Source organism: Miscanthus floridulus, chromosome 17 (assembly GCF_019320115.1).
Source record: "Miscanthus floridulus cultivar M001 chromosome 17, ASM1932011v1, whole genome shotgun sequence".
Lineage (NCBI taxonomy): Eukaryota > Viridiplantae > Streptophyta > Magnoliopsida > Poales > Poaceae > Miscanthus > Miscanthus floridulus.
In genome coordinates this window covers 87,853,957-87,869,583 of record NC_089596.1, presented here as the reverse complement: position 1 = coordinate 87,869,583, position 15,627 = coordinate 87,853,957, and the positions used below count along the sequence as shown (strand labels likewise).

The 15,627-nt window shown below is 46.9% G+C and overlaps 2 protein-coding genes and 2 long non-coding RNA genes across 4 annotated transcripts; 2 read left to right on the top strand and 2 right to left on the bottom strand.

Annotated features, from left to right (window-relative positions):
• Positions 1 to 2,167: 2,167 nt before the first annotated feature.
• LOC136514872 (uncharacterized) lies at positions 2,168 to 3,611 on the top strand. Its single transcript, XR_010773869.1, has 4 exons — positions 2,168 to 2,610; positions 2,691 to 2,965; positions 3,035 to 3,253; positions 3,337 to 3,611. It is a non-coding gene; the product is annotated as an uncharacterized lncRNA (long non-coding RNA).
• A 2,565-nt stretch (positions 3,612 to 6,176) lies between these two features.
• LOC136516438 (uncharacterized) lies at positions 6,177 to 6,897 on the bottom strand. The gene is made up of 3 exons (XR_010774058.1): positions 6,623 to 6,897; positions 6,389 to 6,472; positions 6,177 to 6,312 (listed from the first exon to the last, which is right to left on the bottom strand). It is a non-coding gene; the product is annotated as an uncharacterized lncRNA (long non-coding RNA).
• Positions 6,898 to 11,956: 5,059 nt separating this feature from the next.
• LOC136515930 (uncharacterized) lies at positions 11,957 to 12,563 on the bottom strand. Its single transcript, XM_066509380.1, has 2 exons — positions 12,513 to 12,563; positions 11,957 to 12,328 (listed from the first exon to the last, which is right to left on the bottom strand). The coding sequence occupies exons 1-2, from the start codon at positions 12,561 to 12,563 to the stop codon at positions 11,957 to 11,959; spliced, it is 423 nt and encodes a 140-aa protein (XP_066365477.1).
• A 361-nt stretch (positions 12,564 to 12,924) lies between these two features.
• On the top strand, positions 12,925 to 13,431 carry LOC136515929 (uncharacterized). The gene has a single exon (XM_066509379.1). The coding sequence runs from the start codon at positions 12,925 to 12,927 to the stop codon at positions 13,429 to 13,431; it is 507 nt and encodes a 168-aa protein (XP_066365476.1).
• The last annotated feature ends 2,196 nt before the right edge of the window (positions 13,432 to 15,627 follow it).

The window sequence follows — 15,627 nt, the reverse complement described above, 5'->3', positions numbered from 1 at the left end:
TGTTTTCCTATGCGTGATGTTTGCTACGAGTAGAACGAAAGCCGTATGTGAGCACTGAAGATCAGAAAGGTGATGACCAGAAACAAAGTATGAGGAAAATATGATCAAGTTTAAAATGCAAGTATAGCATGGGACCATCCTTGTTACCTATTCACCTTTAATCATTTAATTCATACTGCATGTGTCTACCTTGACTGCCACTAAGGATTCCCTAGGATTTTGTTACCTTATATCTTGTTACCTATGGGGTATTGCATTGGGTAGTATGATGCTAGTGCTCAACTACAACCATGATCTTGTAACTTGACTAATGGTATATGCAATAAACACTAAAAGATGCTTTTTAGCAATATGGAACCAGGGGGCTAGAGCATTGGGCTGTTTTTATGGTGCTCTAGATTCCTCTCTCTAAGGACTTATCTGTAAGTGATCATCCGGGACTTACAGTACAGCTGTGAGGGCTACATGGCTCTGGCTTTAGCTCAGTATGAGGACCTTTTCTAGCTTGTTAGTGGTTACTTTTATTGGCGTAAGAATGGCTTGACGAATCGGGTATAGGACAGCCTCTACTCTTATGTGTATAGCCGTGATAGAATTGTGCCATTCGACAGGGGGTTCCTACATCTGTTTGCCGAGTGAATCTAATGGCCCTAACTTGTTAGACGAACCTTTAAAAGGCTTCATAGTGAACCCTGTCGACCTTCCTTGGCAGTGGGTCAAGAGGCTGATCACCTCGGGTGAAAGGGTAAATCACGACTCACAGTGAAAGTGTACAACCTCTGCAGAGTGTAAAACTGGTATATCAGCCGTGCTCACGGTCACGAGCGGCCTTGGAACATTTACGGAATAGATGATGAACACAGATGATACTGATGATGAAGATGCTCACTAATGGTTAATTGTTTATGCTATTCATTATTCATGTTTACCTGATCATGTGTTTATATGGGCTTGAGGTGAACTTGTTGCTACTCAATTGCTAAAATCATGACTCATTAAAAGCTAATCGCAGTTAAACCAGTGTCAGCCTTTTGAGCCTCATGAACCCCATGTTATATTTGTTGAGTACGACATGTACTTACGCTTGCTTTATTTTCAATTATTTGGATAAAAATCCCGGATGGGTACTAGATTGCTAGAGTTTGGAGGAATTAAGCTTGTGATCAACCAGTCAGTTGTCCCTGTGGATTTGGAGTCTTCACCTGAAGATCGGAGTTGTCTTTCCGCTGTTTGCTATCTAAGGTTATATTCTATATACTAAGTACGTTATATATTAAGCATTGTTATTGATATTACCCTTATTTGTAGCTATATGTGAGATTTGACTTCCTGAGCTCACATATGATGTGTATTTGATTTTGTTCTTAAAACTAGGTGCTACGATTTCAAGTCCTCTCAGTTAGGCATGACGCTTGCAATTTACTTCAACAATAATCGACACTATTTTCTGTGGGTGTCTGTTGTTAGAAGTGACTTCGTCAACCAGTCTGTATATTGAAGGTGCTAGGGGTTGATATGCATAGGTATGTTTATAGAGGTGAGTGTACGTACATATAAATATATTTTTGTGTTTTGAGAAAAGAAGAAAAATACAAAACCCTGGGTGGACTTGGCCAATTTCACCATCTCCTCCCCGAGTTCCCCACCCCCACGTGCCGAATTTTTTACTTTTTGGCCCTTTTTTCGAAAGTTTCTCTCAAATAGACCCCTGGCGGAAAGAATTCCAGAAATGGACCCTTGGCTCGGCGCCAGAGTGAGTGGCGCCGAGCTCGGCGCCAGAGTGAGTGGCGCCGAGCTCCTGGCCACGGGCAAACGGCCTGCAAGGGGCTCGGCGCCAGAGCGGATGGCGCCGAGCTCGGCACCGTAGATCTTGGCGCCGAGCTCGGCGCCACTCACTCTGGCGCCGAGCTACCTGCATTTAACCCGCGCCCAGCCTTCTTCCCTGAGCGTTCTTCCTCTTCTTTCTCCTCGGGTTTTTTTCTCGCCACTTCATCCTACCTCACGAATCGACATATTGGACCTTGAAAACCTTGATTTGATCCGTAGATCTTCGAGAGCAAGGTATCCTCGCTCCCCTCCTTGTTTTTTTCGCATCGATTCGGTATATATTAGTCGGATTTTTGAACCTAAGAATCGTCATTAGTTAGGGTTTCATTGTATCCCTCAATATATGTATTATACAACTGTAGGTTCATTTCAAGGCGTGAAAAATGCTAGCAAACCAAGCCGAATGTAGTTATGTTATGGGTTTTATTGTTGTGGATGAAATGAGAAACCCTAGGTTTAGGGTATAATGTTAACTGCTTTTGGTTCTTATAACGAAATTGATTGTATTGTAGTTATGGTTCTCATTGATATTTTGTTGTGATGTTTTTATTTATGTTTGCTAAATTACATCCTATTTGTTAGATGCAAGAAATGTTTCGGGAGGAGTTTTGGCGAAAACGGGGTCGTCCTCGCGAATTATACCCCGACGCGTCTAGCAAAGATGCCCCTGTTCCCCCTGACCTTCCTATCCCTAACTGTGATTGTGGTTTCCCGGCCCATGTTTTTCAATCGAAACATCCGGACACAGCCGCGCGTTGCTTCTACACATGTAGTCGGTTTAATGTAAGAAATTATTTGTACTATCCTTTTTCTTTATTTGTTTAAGTATGGTACTAATATATTATTGGAATCTCGTTGTGTAGGACCATGAGAGGTGCTTTTTCTTTCAGTGGATCGATGGTGCAGAAAAGTTTGATCCTAGGTACCTATTTTTCGACGATTGGTTTAGAGGGAGACATCCACGTGAGCACTTCAAGCGGTGGGTTCCACCCCCCCTAACCCTCCGGCAATGACGGCTAAGGAGAAGCACCTAGCCGCCGTTAGACGACTCGAGGAACCTCCTCTGTGCGATTGCGGAGATCGAGCTGTGATAAACCCTGAGAATACGTTGGAGTTTGTGTGTCCAAACAAGCATGAAGTAAGTGCAAAGTGTATGTGTTAAAATCTTGAGCTATATGTGTTTATGTACTAATGTCTCATTATTTAGGTGTATTCAATGGCGAAGTGTCGTTTCAAGGAGTGGTTGTATGGTCCTAAGAACAAATGGCCGGAAGAACCACGGAGGGTTAAGGAAAAGAAGAAAGAACGTGTAATCTACAAAGCACCTCCTGTCATGTGCGAATGTGGAGTAAAATCCAACTATGGCCTAGTCCCTTCGGAGCTTGGAATAGGTCATTATTGCGGCCATATGATTGAGTATGATGAGGTTTGTTATAATTCTGGTAAACATGAAATCGTATTTTGTTTGTTTTCCTAATACATATATGATATAATATTTGTTTTGAACAGAGCACTAGGAAATGCAGTTGGGAATGTTATGATGGTCAAGCTAAGTTCTTGGATGAACTGAAGAAGAGGCAACTAATTGCACGGAAGAGGGGATATGGACCTGACTACGTCAACCTATTCGTTAAACATCACAAAGAAAAGATGTGTGAGTTTGCTAGACAGCGCGGTATTTGTAACCCGATCGATGTTGGGCTTAACAAATGGGGATTGGAGAGGCGAACGACGTTAGAGGAGGAGAGGGCAAGGAATGAGGCAAGGGAGGAGACAAGAGTACAGATGCAAGTCTTGGACGAGCATGTTGCTACATTATGTGCCAGTGAGTGCTTGAAAACCTTTTTTCGTTGCCTGGTTTTAAATGTAATATTATCGAGTTACTAACTGATTGCATTTTATACATCAAGGGATTGGTTGCAGCGAGGAACATGCTGCAGAGGTGGCTCGTGCAAGATATGAGGAGAAGAAGTTAGATGCCCATAGATCACGAGCTGGTCGCACCGTTCAATCATCGATTGTGCTGTGTGATGATGGAGATGAGGATGAGGACGACACTGGCAGACTGAGTGAGCTCATTGCTTTAGCAGAGGCGGGCATACAGGCGCAGGAGGCTGACGACGACACAGGCAGACTGAGCGAGCTCATCTCTCTAGCAGAGGCGGGCATTCAGGCGCAGGAGGCTGACGACGACACTGGCAGACTGAGCGAGCTCATCGCCCTAGCAGAGGCAGGCTTACAGGCAGAGGAGGATGACGACACGTTCTTCACTCAGGCCGCAGCGGCCGCAGACGAAGCGGAGGCCGCTTACTACAGGCGACAGGCAGGTGAGAGCAACGCAGTTGAGCCTAGCCGCAGCAACAGGGTTGTAGTAGAGGACTGGTACTCGGATGATGAGTTGCTTACTCAGTACGTTTTAGATTGAGGATTTGGAAGTGCATTTGCCCCTTTGTCTACTGTCGGCACTTAGTTATACTATTAATATGTTGTGTAATATGATATAGTATCTAACTTTTCATTATGTGGTTGTTTTCATTATCAATGGTCTTAATATTCCGCTTAATAATACAGACTTATTTCTATTTGAACACGTGCTGCATAAAACAGTTAACGACATACGATATTATAGAAATCAACACACGAAACACATTAAATGGCATGTCACTACAGGTACCGAACCTGGGTACATAGTTTTCTTTGACTAAACCTAACATGCCTTAGGTAATTAAACCATGCCTTCGGTAATTAAACCTAACATGCCTTAGATAATTAAACCTGGGATTCTCCACAAGAAAAACATAAACTCATCCTAGTAGTGTGGCCACATAGCAAATTGTGTTGCACCTTCTCCATAGTAGCCTCCTGTTGTTGGTGGTGGTGGTGGCGGGGGTGATGGGGGAGACCCCTTTTTCTTGTGGTTAGGGCAGGTGCAATATGGATCATTGCAGAGTGCCTCCTGTGAATCGGCACCATTGTTGTTGTCGTCCTGTTCGTCGTCCTTGTAACCGCTGCTAACTTCCCTTTCTAGATCGAAGATACGGTCTTGTAGGTAGTAGATGTACTCCGCATGCGGATAAATAGGTCGAGGATCGACCCACCTACTGAACCCACAGTTTTCTTCTATCAAGGAAGACTACAAAAAGTATGTCGTGTAAGTGATATACAAGACAAACATAATGAAGAAACAAATAGTAAAAGAAATTACCCATGCTCGCGGGCATTTGAAGAAACGACGACCTCCATCTATTCCCTCGGTGAACATCTGCACTAGGCAGTCCTCACCATGCATGCATTTTGGCCACTCTTCTTTCCTTTCATCGTATCCTGTCAGTGGTGCCTCTTTGGTGAAATCACTTTTGCTCTCAACTGGGAACCTCTCATAAAGAGCTTTCTCAAAGAAATCGGGACCAAGAGGACCCTCCCACCCCAGGTAGTTTTCTTCCCCTTTCCTCTCCCTCTGGACGACCCTCCAGACATTGGTACTACAACGAAAGCAAATGCTGAGGAGTGTTCTTCTTCCTTATTGTTTGTGTGAATGAGAGGGAGTGAGTGGTTATTTATAGGTCAAGAGGAGGAATAGAGGCCTGTCAATGTGCCATGTCAGCGATCCGTGTGCCGCTTTACCTCAGCCCTTGGATCAAACAGTCATATGATGGATGGTGGAGATAGAGTTTAGTTGTGCTTCCTTGCATGTTGTCCTTGCAGCTGAGAGGTCTATATCAGTGATGTGATAATTCGATGATGTCCGTGTATCTGAAAAGTCTATATTTATTCTATAAAAATCATAGATTCTCTGAAATGCATAGGATTCTTGTACATAGCGTATGTACAAATATTCCTGGATTATAAACGTAATAAATTTATAGTTAATCTGTGTACTACATTTGTGTATTTGTACAAGTATAGTATGATTAAAGATTCACGAAAAAAATTCGCAAGATAAGGTCTTATATTAGAAGCATCCACAGTTACAAACAGAGACATCAATATATATTCTAAACATTTACTCATCCAACAAGCATAATGCAACCACAACGAATATCACAACTAACATAATATGTCATGCAAAGTACAAATAGTCCACAATATTCATACGGTCCCGAATAATTAAAGATAAGTAAATACAATAGTTCATAGTAACATCTACCACGTCCCTCACTGTCTCCTACTCTTGCCCCTACCCTTGTGACCCAGAGCGCTGGTGCCTGGAGTGTAAGGGTCACGGGGACAGCGTCGCCTAGTGCCTAGAGGCGGTGTAGGATAAGTCGAAGGAGCGTCATGGAGCTGAGAGGGCCCAAGCTCATCGTGCCTCTTGTCCATGTCATCGTCGTCCTCGACGTCCTCGTCCTCCTCCTCGTCCCCTGTAGCTGCTTGACTAGAGGAACCCAAGGCTCCTCTTCCTGCGGAAGGATCATACACGTCATGCGTCGTGTTTGTCCTGCAACCACAACGACCAGCCGCACGGCGTAGACGACGTGACAGCCTCTGTTGTACAAAACAATGTTAAGTGAAAGAATATAACGTATTAATGATTTGTTTGAAAGAATATTTGTAATCTTACATCTAGGAAGCCAAGTATGTAGTCATCATTGACTCTAGGCCGAACGCGCTCGATCTCTTCAACTGAGCTTCTCAGTGTATTGCCCTGCAACAATGTTTTCAATATTAAGACTTTTGAACACCTAATGTATTACAAGGGTTATATAACTACAATAGATAACTCCTAACGTCGGTCCAAGAACACCTAATGTATTGTTATGTAACTAAACGTAACAAAATAAGTCGATTGGCTTACCACTCTATCCAAGATCGGTCCTGCCTCCACCTGCCTTCCTGCATGAGTGGACCGGTCGTACGTCGTGTCCTCATCGTCGGAGGACTCGATGTCGGCGTAGTCAGCTTCGGTCCACTGTAGTCTGAGCCTGCACCTTGTCGAACGCTGGTACCAAGCTTGGTACCGCCTGAACTCACGGTTCGTGTGCGGCTCGTTGTTGTCGTCCAGGTTGTCGTGCATCTCCTCCCATTCCTCAATGTAGGACTGGTGGTGCCTCTCCTAGTCAAAAATCTTCTTGTTCCTCTGACGATCCAACCTGCACGTATGTCATCGTTACATTAATCCACGTACGTGGCACCATATTATAATAAATGGACCATCATCATGACTCATTTGAAATATCAAAACACTTACTTGTGTAAGTCAACGCCAGTTGAGAACATAGGCATAGGCCAAAGCTGTCTCACTCCAAATTGGCGTGCAACCCTATCTGGCAGGTGGTACTCGATAGCATAAAAGCAGATTAGAGGACACCTCATCCTATAGAAGTAGTCGTCGGCCCCACATACGGTGCTCAGCTGAAAAAGTAGTGCGTCCTGTCCACCATATGGCTCCCACTCAACCTGCATCATGTTCAAATAAGATGTTAGATGGTATACTAATCCTTTTAATAGGTGCATGGAAAATAAAATTTACTTACACTAGACGCTGTCAGCGAATCTAGCTCGTTCGTGTACTGAATGTACGCCTGGTCTATCCTCGTGTGCGAAACCCTGACCTGGTCCCAAAGGTACGCCCATGTCGGCTGGCGACTTGGAGGCTGACCTTCGAACCACTCACGACGAGCCAGTACCTCTGGACGACCAACTGGAAAACGAGCCCACATCCACAGCTGTAACAGGTACACGCATCCACCAAGTGACGGGTTCGCCGTAGACCGACGACACCCCTCGCACAGCTGCCGGTATAGAAAACACAAGACTGCAGAGCCCCAGCTGTATTGACCCGCCTGGTCCCAGTTACTGAGGCAGTGGATCCACATCCAGGACGCATTATCACCCGTCGCGTCTGGAAAGAGAACGCAAGCAAAAAGGTGTAGGATCCACGCCCGGCAGTAGTACACAACCGTCTCCTCATCTGCCTCCTCGGGGCACTGTGCGAACTCTGTACGTAGCCATGAGATGGGAACTCCAGAAGTGCGAGCCCCTTGCTCGCCAAGCTCACGCCCAAGGAAGGCCTCCACTCGTGCTCTCCATCCCTCTGACCTGCACTGCCCGGTGACTGGGTTCCCATGAATCCTTAGGCCTAGCATCTTCTGACAGTCCTGAAGCGAGACTGTCATCTCCCCGAAAGGTAGGTGGAAGCTGTGAGTCTCCGGCCGCCACCTATATTTAAGACCAAGGAAGATTACTTGTCAAACAGTCAATCGCATTAACAAATGGCCATGAATGGAGGCAATGATTCACTTTAATACCTGTCTACCAACGCAGTTATCGCCGCTGAGTTGAACTTGGGCAACCCACGACGAACCTGAAAGGAGATGACATCCAGGCCAGCTCTTTGCAGGAATGGAGTGTACCTATCATCGTACCGAATGTCCAAGAACCCACTGTGGGTCCTAGAACGAAGGTGCGGAAGGTCCTGCATCGAAGATAACATAGTAACATGTTACTTCACGAACACATGTACGAATAAAACTTATAGATTATTACCTGCCCCAGCGCAACGAGACGTCCTCTGTGGGTCTCCTCGTACGTCGGGTCGAGCAGGTGGAATTGCTCCATCCTACAAAAAAAGTGAATGAATTAGAATTGCAATGTACAATGAAACATGAACTTATAAATGTATACATAATTGACACAAATACAAGCATAAATTGAGACATGCATAATTAAATATATGATACGACAAAATATAAAATAATACTATAAACCAATAGTCCTACCTCACTAATCTGCCAATGGCAACTTCGTGAGTTGTGGCCAAGTCTACCGCACTTGCCGCACTCGTACTGCTCGGGATCAGTAACAAATGGAGTTCCTCTCCCACGCCTAGTTCTTCCGGGTATCTGATCCATAACCATCCTATGTCTCGTCCTCTGCCTTGATCCACGCTTGTTCCAACGGTAAGCTGGATCCGCAATGTACTTCGGCCCTTCATAAGGAGGCCACTCTCCAGGGTCCCGGAAAGGCACGAAGCGAGGGCTCCATGTGTTCACAAGCGTGTTGACACTGAACTCGTGAGGTATCCTCCTCTCGATATTATAGTTGCGATGCCTAGCTGCTGCCACCAAATGCTGAACATACAAAGTGGTATTGCCTTGGTTTACCACAAGTGCACTTGAAATCTTGGAGGACAACCACATGTATCCTCGACTCTCGGACCTCGCCATCGGACGTTGTACTGCCCCTATGCTCGACCTGATAAGTCCCTGTGGCGTGGTCAAAGCATGCAACCTCATGTGTGCCAGCCCTTTCTCTTGCCTTCTCTAGGTGTGCCTTTGGTTTCGGAGCCCATATCTCTCCATCACTACTCAACTGCAATGCTTGGGCGTGTCTATCGTTGAACCAGGCAACAAGCTTATAGAAGGTGAATTGAACAATTGCATTCACGGGCATACCACGTATCCCCAATAGCAATTTATTGAATGACTCTGCCATGTTGCTGCATTGAAACTCGTACCTCCAGCCACCATCGTCATGAGCTCTCGTCCATTTCTCCAAATCCCTCATCAAACCCGTGAGCCATTGTCTACCTTCTGCATTTGATACGGTTCTGACCTGCTCCAACTTTTCCCTAAAGTACTTGTCCTCAAGCTGTCGAGCAGCCTCCTGCAACAGATCAAAGTTTTTCTTGACACTATCCTTCTGTAGGAGATTCTCAGCAAGGTGTCGAGTACACCAACGATGGTGCAAAGGTGCATACCCCTCTAACTGCTCTCGCACGGCATTAAGTATGCCCTGATGCCTATCAGATATGACACCAACCTCCCTGCCAGGGCCAACCACATGTATCCGGACTAGCCTCAAGAACCATCCCCAACTGTCATTGTTCTCCTTCTCAACCAAAGCAAATGCTAAAGGAACCAACTTGTTGTTCGTGTCACAGGATATGGCTATAAGAAGTGTGCCCTGGTATTTGCCAATCAAGAACGTACCATCAATGGAGAAGACGGGACGACAATGCCTAAAGGCCTCGACACACTGAGGAAAGCACCAGAAGGCACGGAAAAATATCTGCCTCCCATCCTTCCATGCATTAGGTTTTGGGATGTACTCATAATGCATGCCTGGATTCACCGCTTTGATTGCATTGAAAAGAACTGGCAGCTGCTCATACCCATCCTCCCAGTCCCCATATATCATGTTCCACGCTCGCTGCTTAGCCCTCCATGCTTTACCATAAGTTATCACATATCCTCCATACAACGCCTCAACGGTCCTGATAATTGTTCTCACCTTCATGTTGGGTTCTCCTTGTAAAATTCCCATCAACCGCTTGGCAATTAGGGTAGATGTCAACTGCCGATGCCTCAGTGTCAGCTCATGGTCAGCATAATTGTGTGGCCCAACTACTTTTGTGATCTTCCATTTTCCGGTCACCTGTTGCTTCCTTGCACAAACCCTCCATGGGCAGTGTTCCTTGTCACACACAACTGTGTAACGGCGCTCCACATATGAATGCAATACCCTGTAAGGCCTCTTTCGTATCACTGCAAAAGCCTGCAACCACCTCTTCAAAGCAGGGAGGTCATTGAACACCCTTCCCTCCTCAATTACCATGTTAGGACCGGCCTCAGGAGCTTCTAGGAGCTCATCATCACGTCCTTCTACAAACGCCAGATCAGAATGAGCAAGATCACTAAACTCATGAACTCTAGGATCACGGCGGTCGGGAAAAATACGTCTCATCATCTCAACATCACTCTCCGTCAGCTCTCCAACAGGACGATCATCATCAGAATCAAGAGCCCTAGCCATCTCATATGGCTCCGAATCATTCATAATTTCAACATTATTGGAGCCACAAAATCCATCTGAAAAGTGCACTTGCGCAGCAACATGGGCCACATCGATATTCTCAGGAATGTCTCCTGCAACGTCATTACAGAAATGAGGAAAGAATGAAAAAAATACCATGATTCTGATGAGCTCCCAAAAACCATGCGGTTAAGACACTTACTCGGATGATTTTGTGTCAAAGGGATCTCATAAGGAGGATCTGACACGAAAACATGAGTATGACAACCATCTCCAAATAACGCATTGGGGACAGATTGAGCATCAGGAACCGTAGGCGCAATCTGCACATGCAGGTAAGGTTCCGGAACGGGAGGGTCGATGTGTGCCGGATGATCCATTGCAGGGGTAAACCCATGAGGGATTGGATCAACTAACACCCGATGAACAACCACGTCCAAACATTGCAGCTGGCTCTTCATAGCCGATCTCACATAGTTGTCCCACTGATCCGCACAACCAATTGAGATCATTCGCCTGAAGATGTTGGGAGGACAACCTAGGTGCAGTACACCATCAACTGCAATGTCATCATCTCCAAAGCAATGCAGCTCCTCCCGAGCCCTTGCAACCATATCACTAAATGAAGGCCTATCATTGAATAGCACAGGCACGCTTTGCATGTCAAGAAACTCAACATATCCATAACGATCGCTTTCAACCGTGCCTCCATGATATATGGTCACTAGGTTGTCCATCTATTTAAAAAACGTAACAAAACACATGTCCTTTAGTCCAAATTATACGATAGATAGTACCTAACAAGTATTTTCTAACTACAAACTAAGTAATCATGATCATAACTACGTATATATTTATAGTGTACTCACTAAATAGCAAGATCCTATGTAGTTAACTACAAATATAACTACATATCTAAGTAGCTATCTAACTATATCTATTTATCAATGTATCTATGTTTCTATCTATCTACATATATATATATAACTAAATCAACTAACAAAGTCATCACAATATAACTAGTCAATAACATACACCAACTAAATAGGTACATTGCATATTCATATTTTATACCTTTCCGGGTCGACGGACGATGGGCGTAGGTCTAGGCGAATATCCGGGACTGCGGTGGCGCGGCCAACGACAGAGGTGGCACGCGGCGGTCGCGGGGTGGCCGGCGCTCCGTGCTGCGAGACCGGCTCGACGGCCGCGGGAGGCGGGGCGAGGCGAGGACAGCGGTGGACGTCGGCAAGGCAGGGCGAGGCCCAGGCCGGCGGTGGAGACAAAGGCTACGACGACGGTGGAGGGCGTGGCGGCTTGGCGCTGCAGAAAACCAACGGCCAACAGCGCGAGGGCACGGCGGCGCGGTGCGGGCTCAGGCGAGGGAGCGGAGGCAGCGGCGCGGGCTCGGCCGCCGGAGCAGCAGCGGCTCGGACGGGCCCGGCGCGGCGCGGTGCGGGCTCGGGCGAGGGAGCGGAGGTAGCGGCGCGGGCTCGGCCGCCGGAGCAGCAGCGGCTCGGACGGGCCTGGCGCGGCGCGGGCTCGGCGCAGGCGGCCGCGGGCGGGCGAGTGGCGCGGCGGGCGCGGCACGCGGCGCGGGCGGGCGCGCGCGGCGCGGGGGGCGCGGGCCGCTGCGGGCGCGCGGCGCGGCGGGCGCGGGCGGGCGGGTGCCGCGGCGTGGCGCGCGCAGGCGGGCGCGGTCGACGTCGGGCGCGGGCGGGCGTGGGCGGGGCGGCGGCGGCGGGGGCTGGCTAGGGCGAGTAGAGGAGGAAGAAGGCCGGGCGGGTAGATATTTACGCCGAGCTCGGCGCCAGAGTGAGTGGCGCCGAGCTCGGCGCCAAGATCTACGGCGCCGAGCTCGGCGCCATCCGCTCTGGCGCCGAGCTCCTTGCAGGCCGTTTGCCCGTGGCCAGGAGCTCGGCGCCACTCACTCTGGCGCCGAGCTCGGCGCCACTCACTCTGGCGCTGAGCCAAAGGTCCATTTCTGGAATTCTTTCTGCCAGGGGTCTATTTGAGAGAAACTTTCGGAAAAAGGACCAAAAAGTAAAAAATTCGGCCCCACGTGCCTACCATTCAGCTCTCAAGACACAGCCACCGTTTGTAAACACCCGTTCGTACCACGATACGAGTACTAATTCTTCTTCCGTGCCCGTTATCCTTTCATGGCTCCTAAATCGGGAAACTCATCCACTATCTTATACTCCCCATCCCTCTCACAGCACACAGCATCGCCACTACTCCCTCCACCATCCCCTGTGCACCTGCAGCACCATTAGCCCCTTCGATCATCAGCTCGGTTCTCTGATCCGTAGATCGATCGATCGGTCGGTCGGCCGGCCGGCTATGGATGGGCCGGGGATTCGCAGGAAGCAGTACGGTTTCAAGAGCAATGCTCACCAAGGCGCGGGGGCGGCGACTAGCACCAGCTCGGGCAAGCGCAAGGGGAAGGCTTCTGCTGGCGGCGGCTGCGGAAAGAAGCCACCGATCAAGCTGGTGTTCATCGGCAACCCCGTGCGGGTGACGACCAGCGAGGCGGGCTTCCGCGCGCTGGTGCAGGAGCTCACCGGCCGCCACGCCGACCCGTACAAGTACAGCGGCGGCGGCGGCAGCAGCGGTGCTGCAATCGACGTCGACGCCGACGACAGCAGCGGGGGCAGCCCGGTGGAGCCGCATCATCAGGCGGGCGCGATGCTGCTGCCCAGCCCTGTCAGCACCCCGTCGTCGGACTCCGCCTCCGCTGCCGCCGCGGCTCACGTCGACGACGACAGCTTCGCGCCGCAGCTGATCGACAACAGCTACTCCGTGTTCTCGCCGCCGACGTTCCTCTACGGCCCGCACGGCGAGCTGTGATTCCAATCCTGTATGTATGAGTATGTGTATTGCATTTAACTAGCTCATGAGCATGATGTGTATCGTATGTGCATGCGCAGGCTCGATCGATCGTAGACAAGTATAATAAATAAACTAGAATATTAAATTCTGTTTGCTAGAGCCTGCTACTAGCTACGGAGTACAAACGCAATCTCTGTCATGCTGCTGCCATCGGCAAAGTAGTGACACACGAAGCTGCTACAGTATCTCCAAATTAATTGGTGGTCCTTATGGTGTGTGGGAGCCACATAATCTTTGCTTGGAAGCCAACTGTACAATGATGAAATTAATGGTAATGGGATTGGTAAGTATTTTGAGTTAACAATTCACTTTCGTGCTAATTATTGGTTCCTCTTGTTTTAAACACTCAGGGGCTGGGAGAATCAGATTCCTCTCCCGCTCTTTTTACAAACTGCCTTCTCATTGTTGATCCGTATTTGACACATATATAGAATTATAGATCCATTTGACACATATATACTATGCATGCAGAGGAATGACATGAAAGATTGCTAGATTTTGCTTCAAAACTTAATTAGTGCTCGGTATGTGGCTAGTACTGGCTATGGCTGAATGGCTATATATATGATATATATATCTCTAGTAGTCTAGCACTAATTTGGAGGGGAAAACGGAAAATTTAATTCTGAGTATGACTCTGCTTCACGCCGAGATGCTTATTAATTAAATTATTTTCGTCACTGAAAACTGAAGGAATGAGACTTTTTTATCCCATCGCTGCTGGTTTGTTCCTAAAAAAAACTCAAGGATTGTTTGCATTTCATGTATGTATGATAGATATTGCTGCTCTCTGGGAGAATTCTGTACAGGAAGAAAAAATAGTTGCAATCTGTTTGCATTTTACTTGGGTAACATAGATTGCTACAACTTGTTGGTTGATTGCTGGACTCAACTATACACTACTGCAGTACATGAAAACTAACCTAGCTAAGAGAAATCTCAGAAAGCTTTCCGCTGCAAAGCTCATTTCAAATGTAAGCTAAATTATGATTGGCTGGGGGTGATAAACAGATATATATTTGTTAAAGGTTTAGCCCTTGATCATTGCGCGGTAGCTAATTGTTTAAATTTATTTTTATTTTGACTCAGAGATAGTTTTGTTAGCTCAACATTTCCTTCTAAAATAAAATATCTGACATAAAATTACAGCCAGCGTAGTATCAATGATTTTGGAATAATCCTATAAAAATGATTTTGGAATAATGCTACGATACGGTTTTGCCTTGATTTGCACACACTTTGTTTCATTTCGCATGTCATTGTGTATGTTAATTAAGCATTCTCTAGTGTAAAATCTTATCTCAACTTCTCATTCCTAATTCAGTCGTGCGTGATGCTTTTATATAGTTTTTGTAAAAGGGAATATGTATGGCTTCAATCTTTATCAGCTTCTTGCTCACGTGAGGTAGCATATACCTATGAACCATGCCAGAAGACTGCCCGAACGGTTTTCTTTGCAAGTAGCCAAAGGTGTGCGGTTGTTTCATAGAAGTGTTCTCCATACTTCTACATATAATACATATAATTAGTTTGTTAGCAATTTATATTGTTGGAGTTGAGTGACCTCTTGGTAAAAGTGTAAGACGGTCAATGATTGAGTCCAAAGTCGCATGTGCATTTTGATTGGGACTCCAAGTTATGGTTGCGACCCACCGCATAACAATATAAAGTCTTCACCAACGCAAGGTAACAAAAGCATCGGCTTCAGAAAATTATTGCGTCCATATAGACATAGATAAGCTGAGGCTGCAACTTTTCCACCACAAGGACATCCTCTCAGCCTGTTCGCTTGTTGGTTTCAGCCAGCCCAAATCAGTCAGTCAACAGTGTTTTCTCTCACAATAAACCAGCACCAGGCAGCCCAAACCAGTCCAGAAACAACCAGCGAACAGGCCGTCTAACTTTACCACGGCCTGCAAAAACTGGCAATACTTTTCCCTCGCTCGCTCTCTTTTGGACGATCGCCTCTCTCCCGACTCTCGAGGCCATATAGCAGCCTCTTGAGGTCCAACTGACACCTGCAGTTGAAAGGCGCTAAAAAATAGCCTATTTAAAAATCTATAAGATCATTAGAGTAAGATCATTAGAGTAAGGTGTTGTTTAGTTGCACTTCATTTTGTAAAAATTTTCAAGATTCTCCGTCACATCGAATCT

What these genes read in the sequence shown, in the direction of transcription:
- LOC136515930 (XM_066509380.1), bottom strand. Translation starts at nt 12,563, where the DNA reads ATGGACCTTTGGCTCAGCGCCAGAGTGAGTGGCGCCGAGCTCGGCGCC. An exon ending in GCGCCGAGCTCGGCGCCAGA is followed by an intron (nt 12,329 to 12,512) that starts GTGAGTGGCGCC and finishes CGCCCTAGCCAG; the next exon opens with CCCCCGCCGCCGCCGCCCCG.
- LOC136515929 (XM_066509379.1), top strand. Translation starts at nt 12,925, where the DNA reads ATGGATGGGCCGGGGATTCGCAGGAAGCAGTACGGTTTCAAGAGCAAT.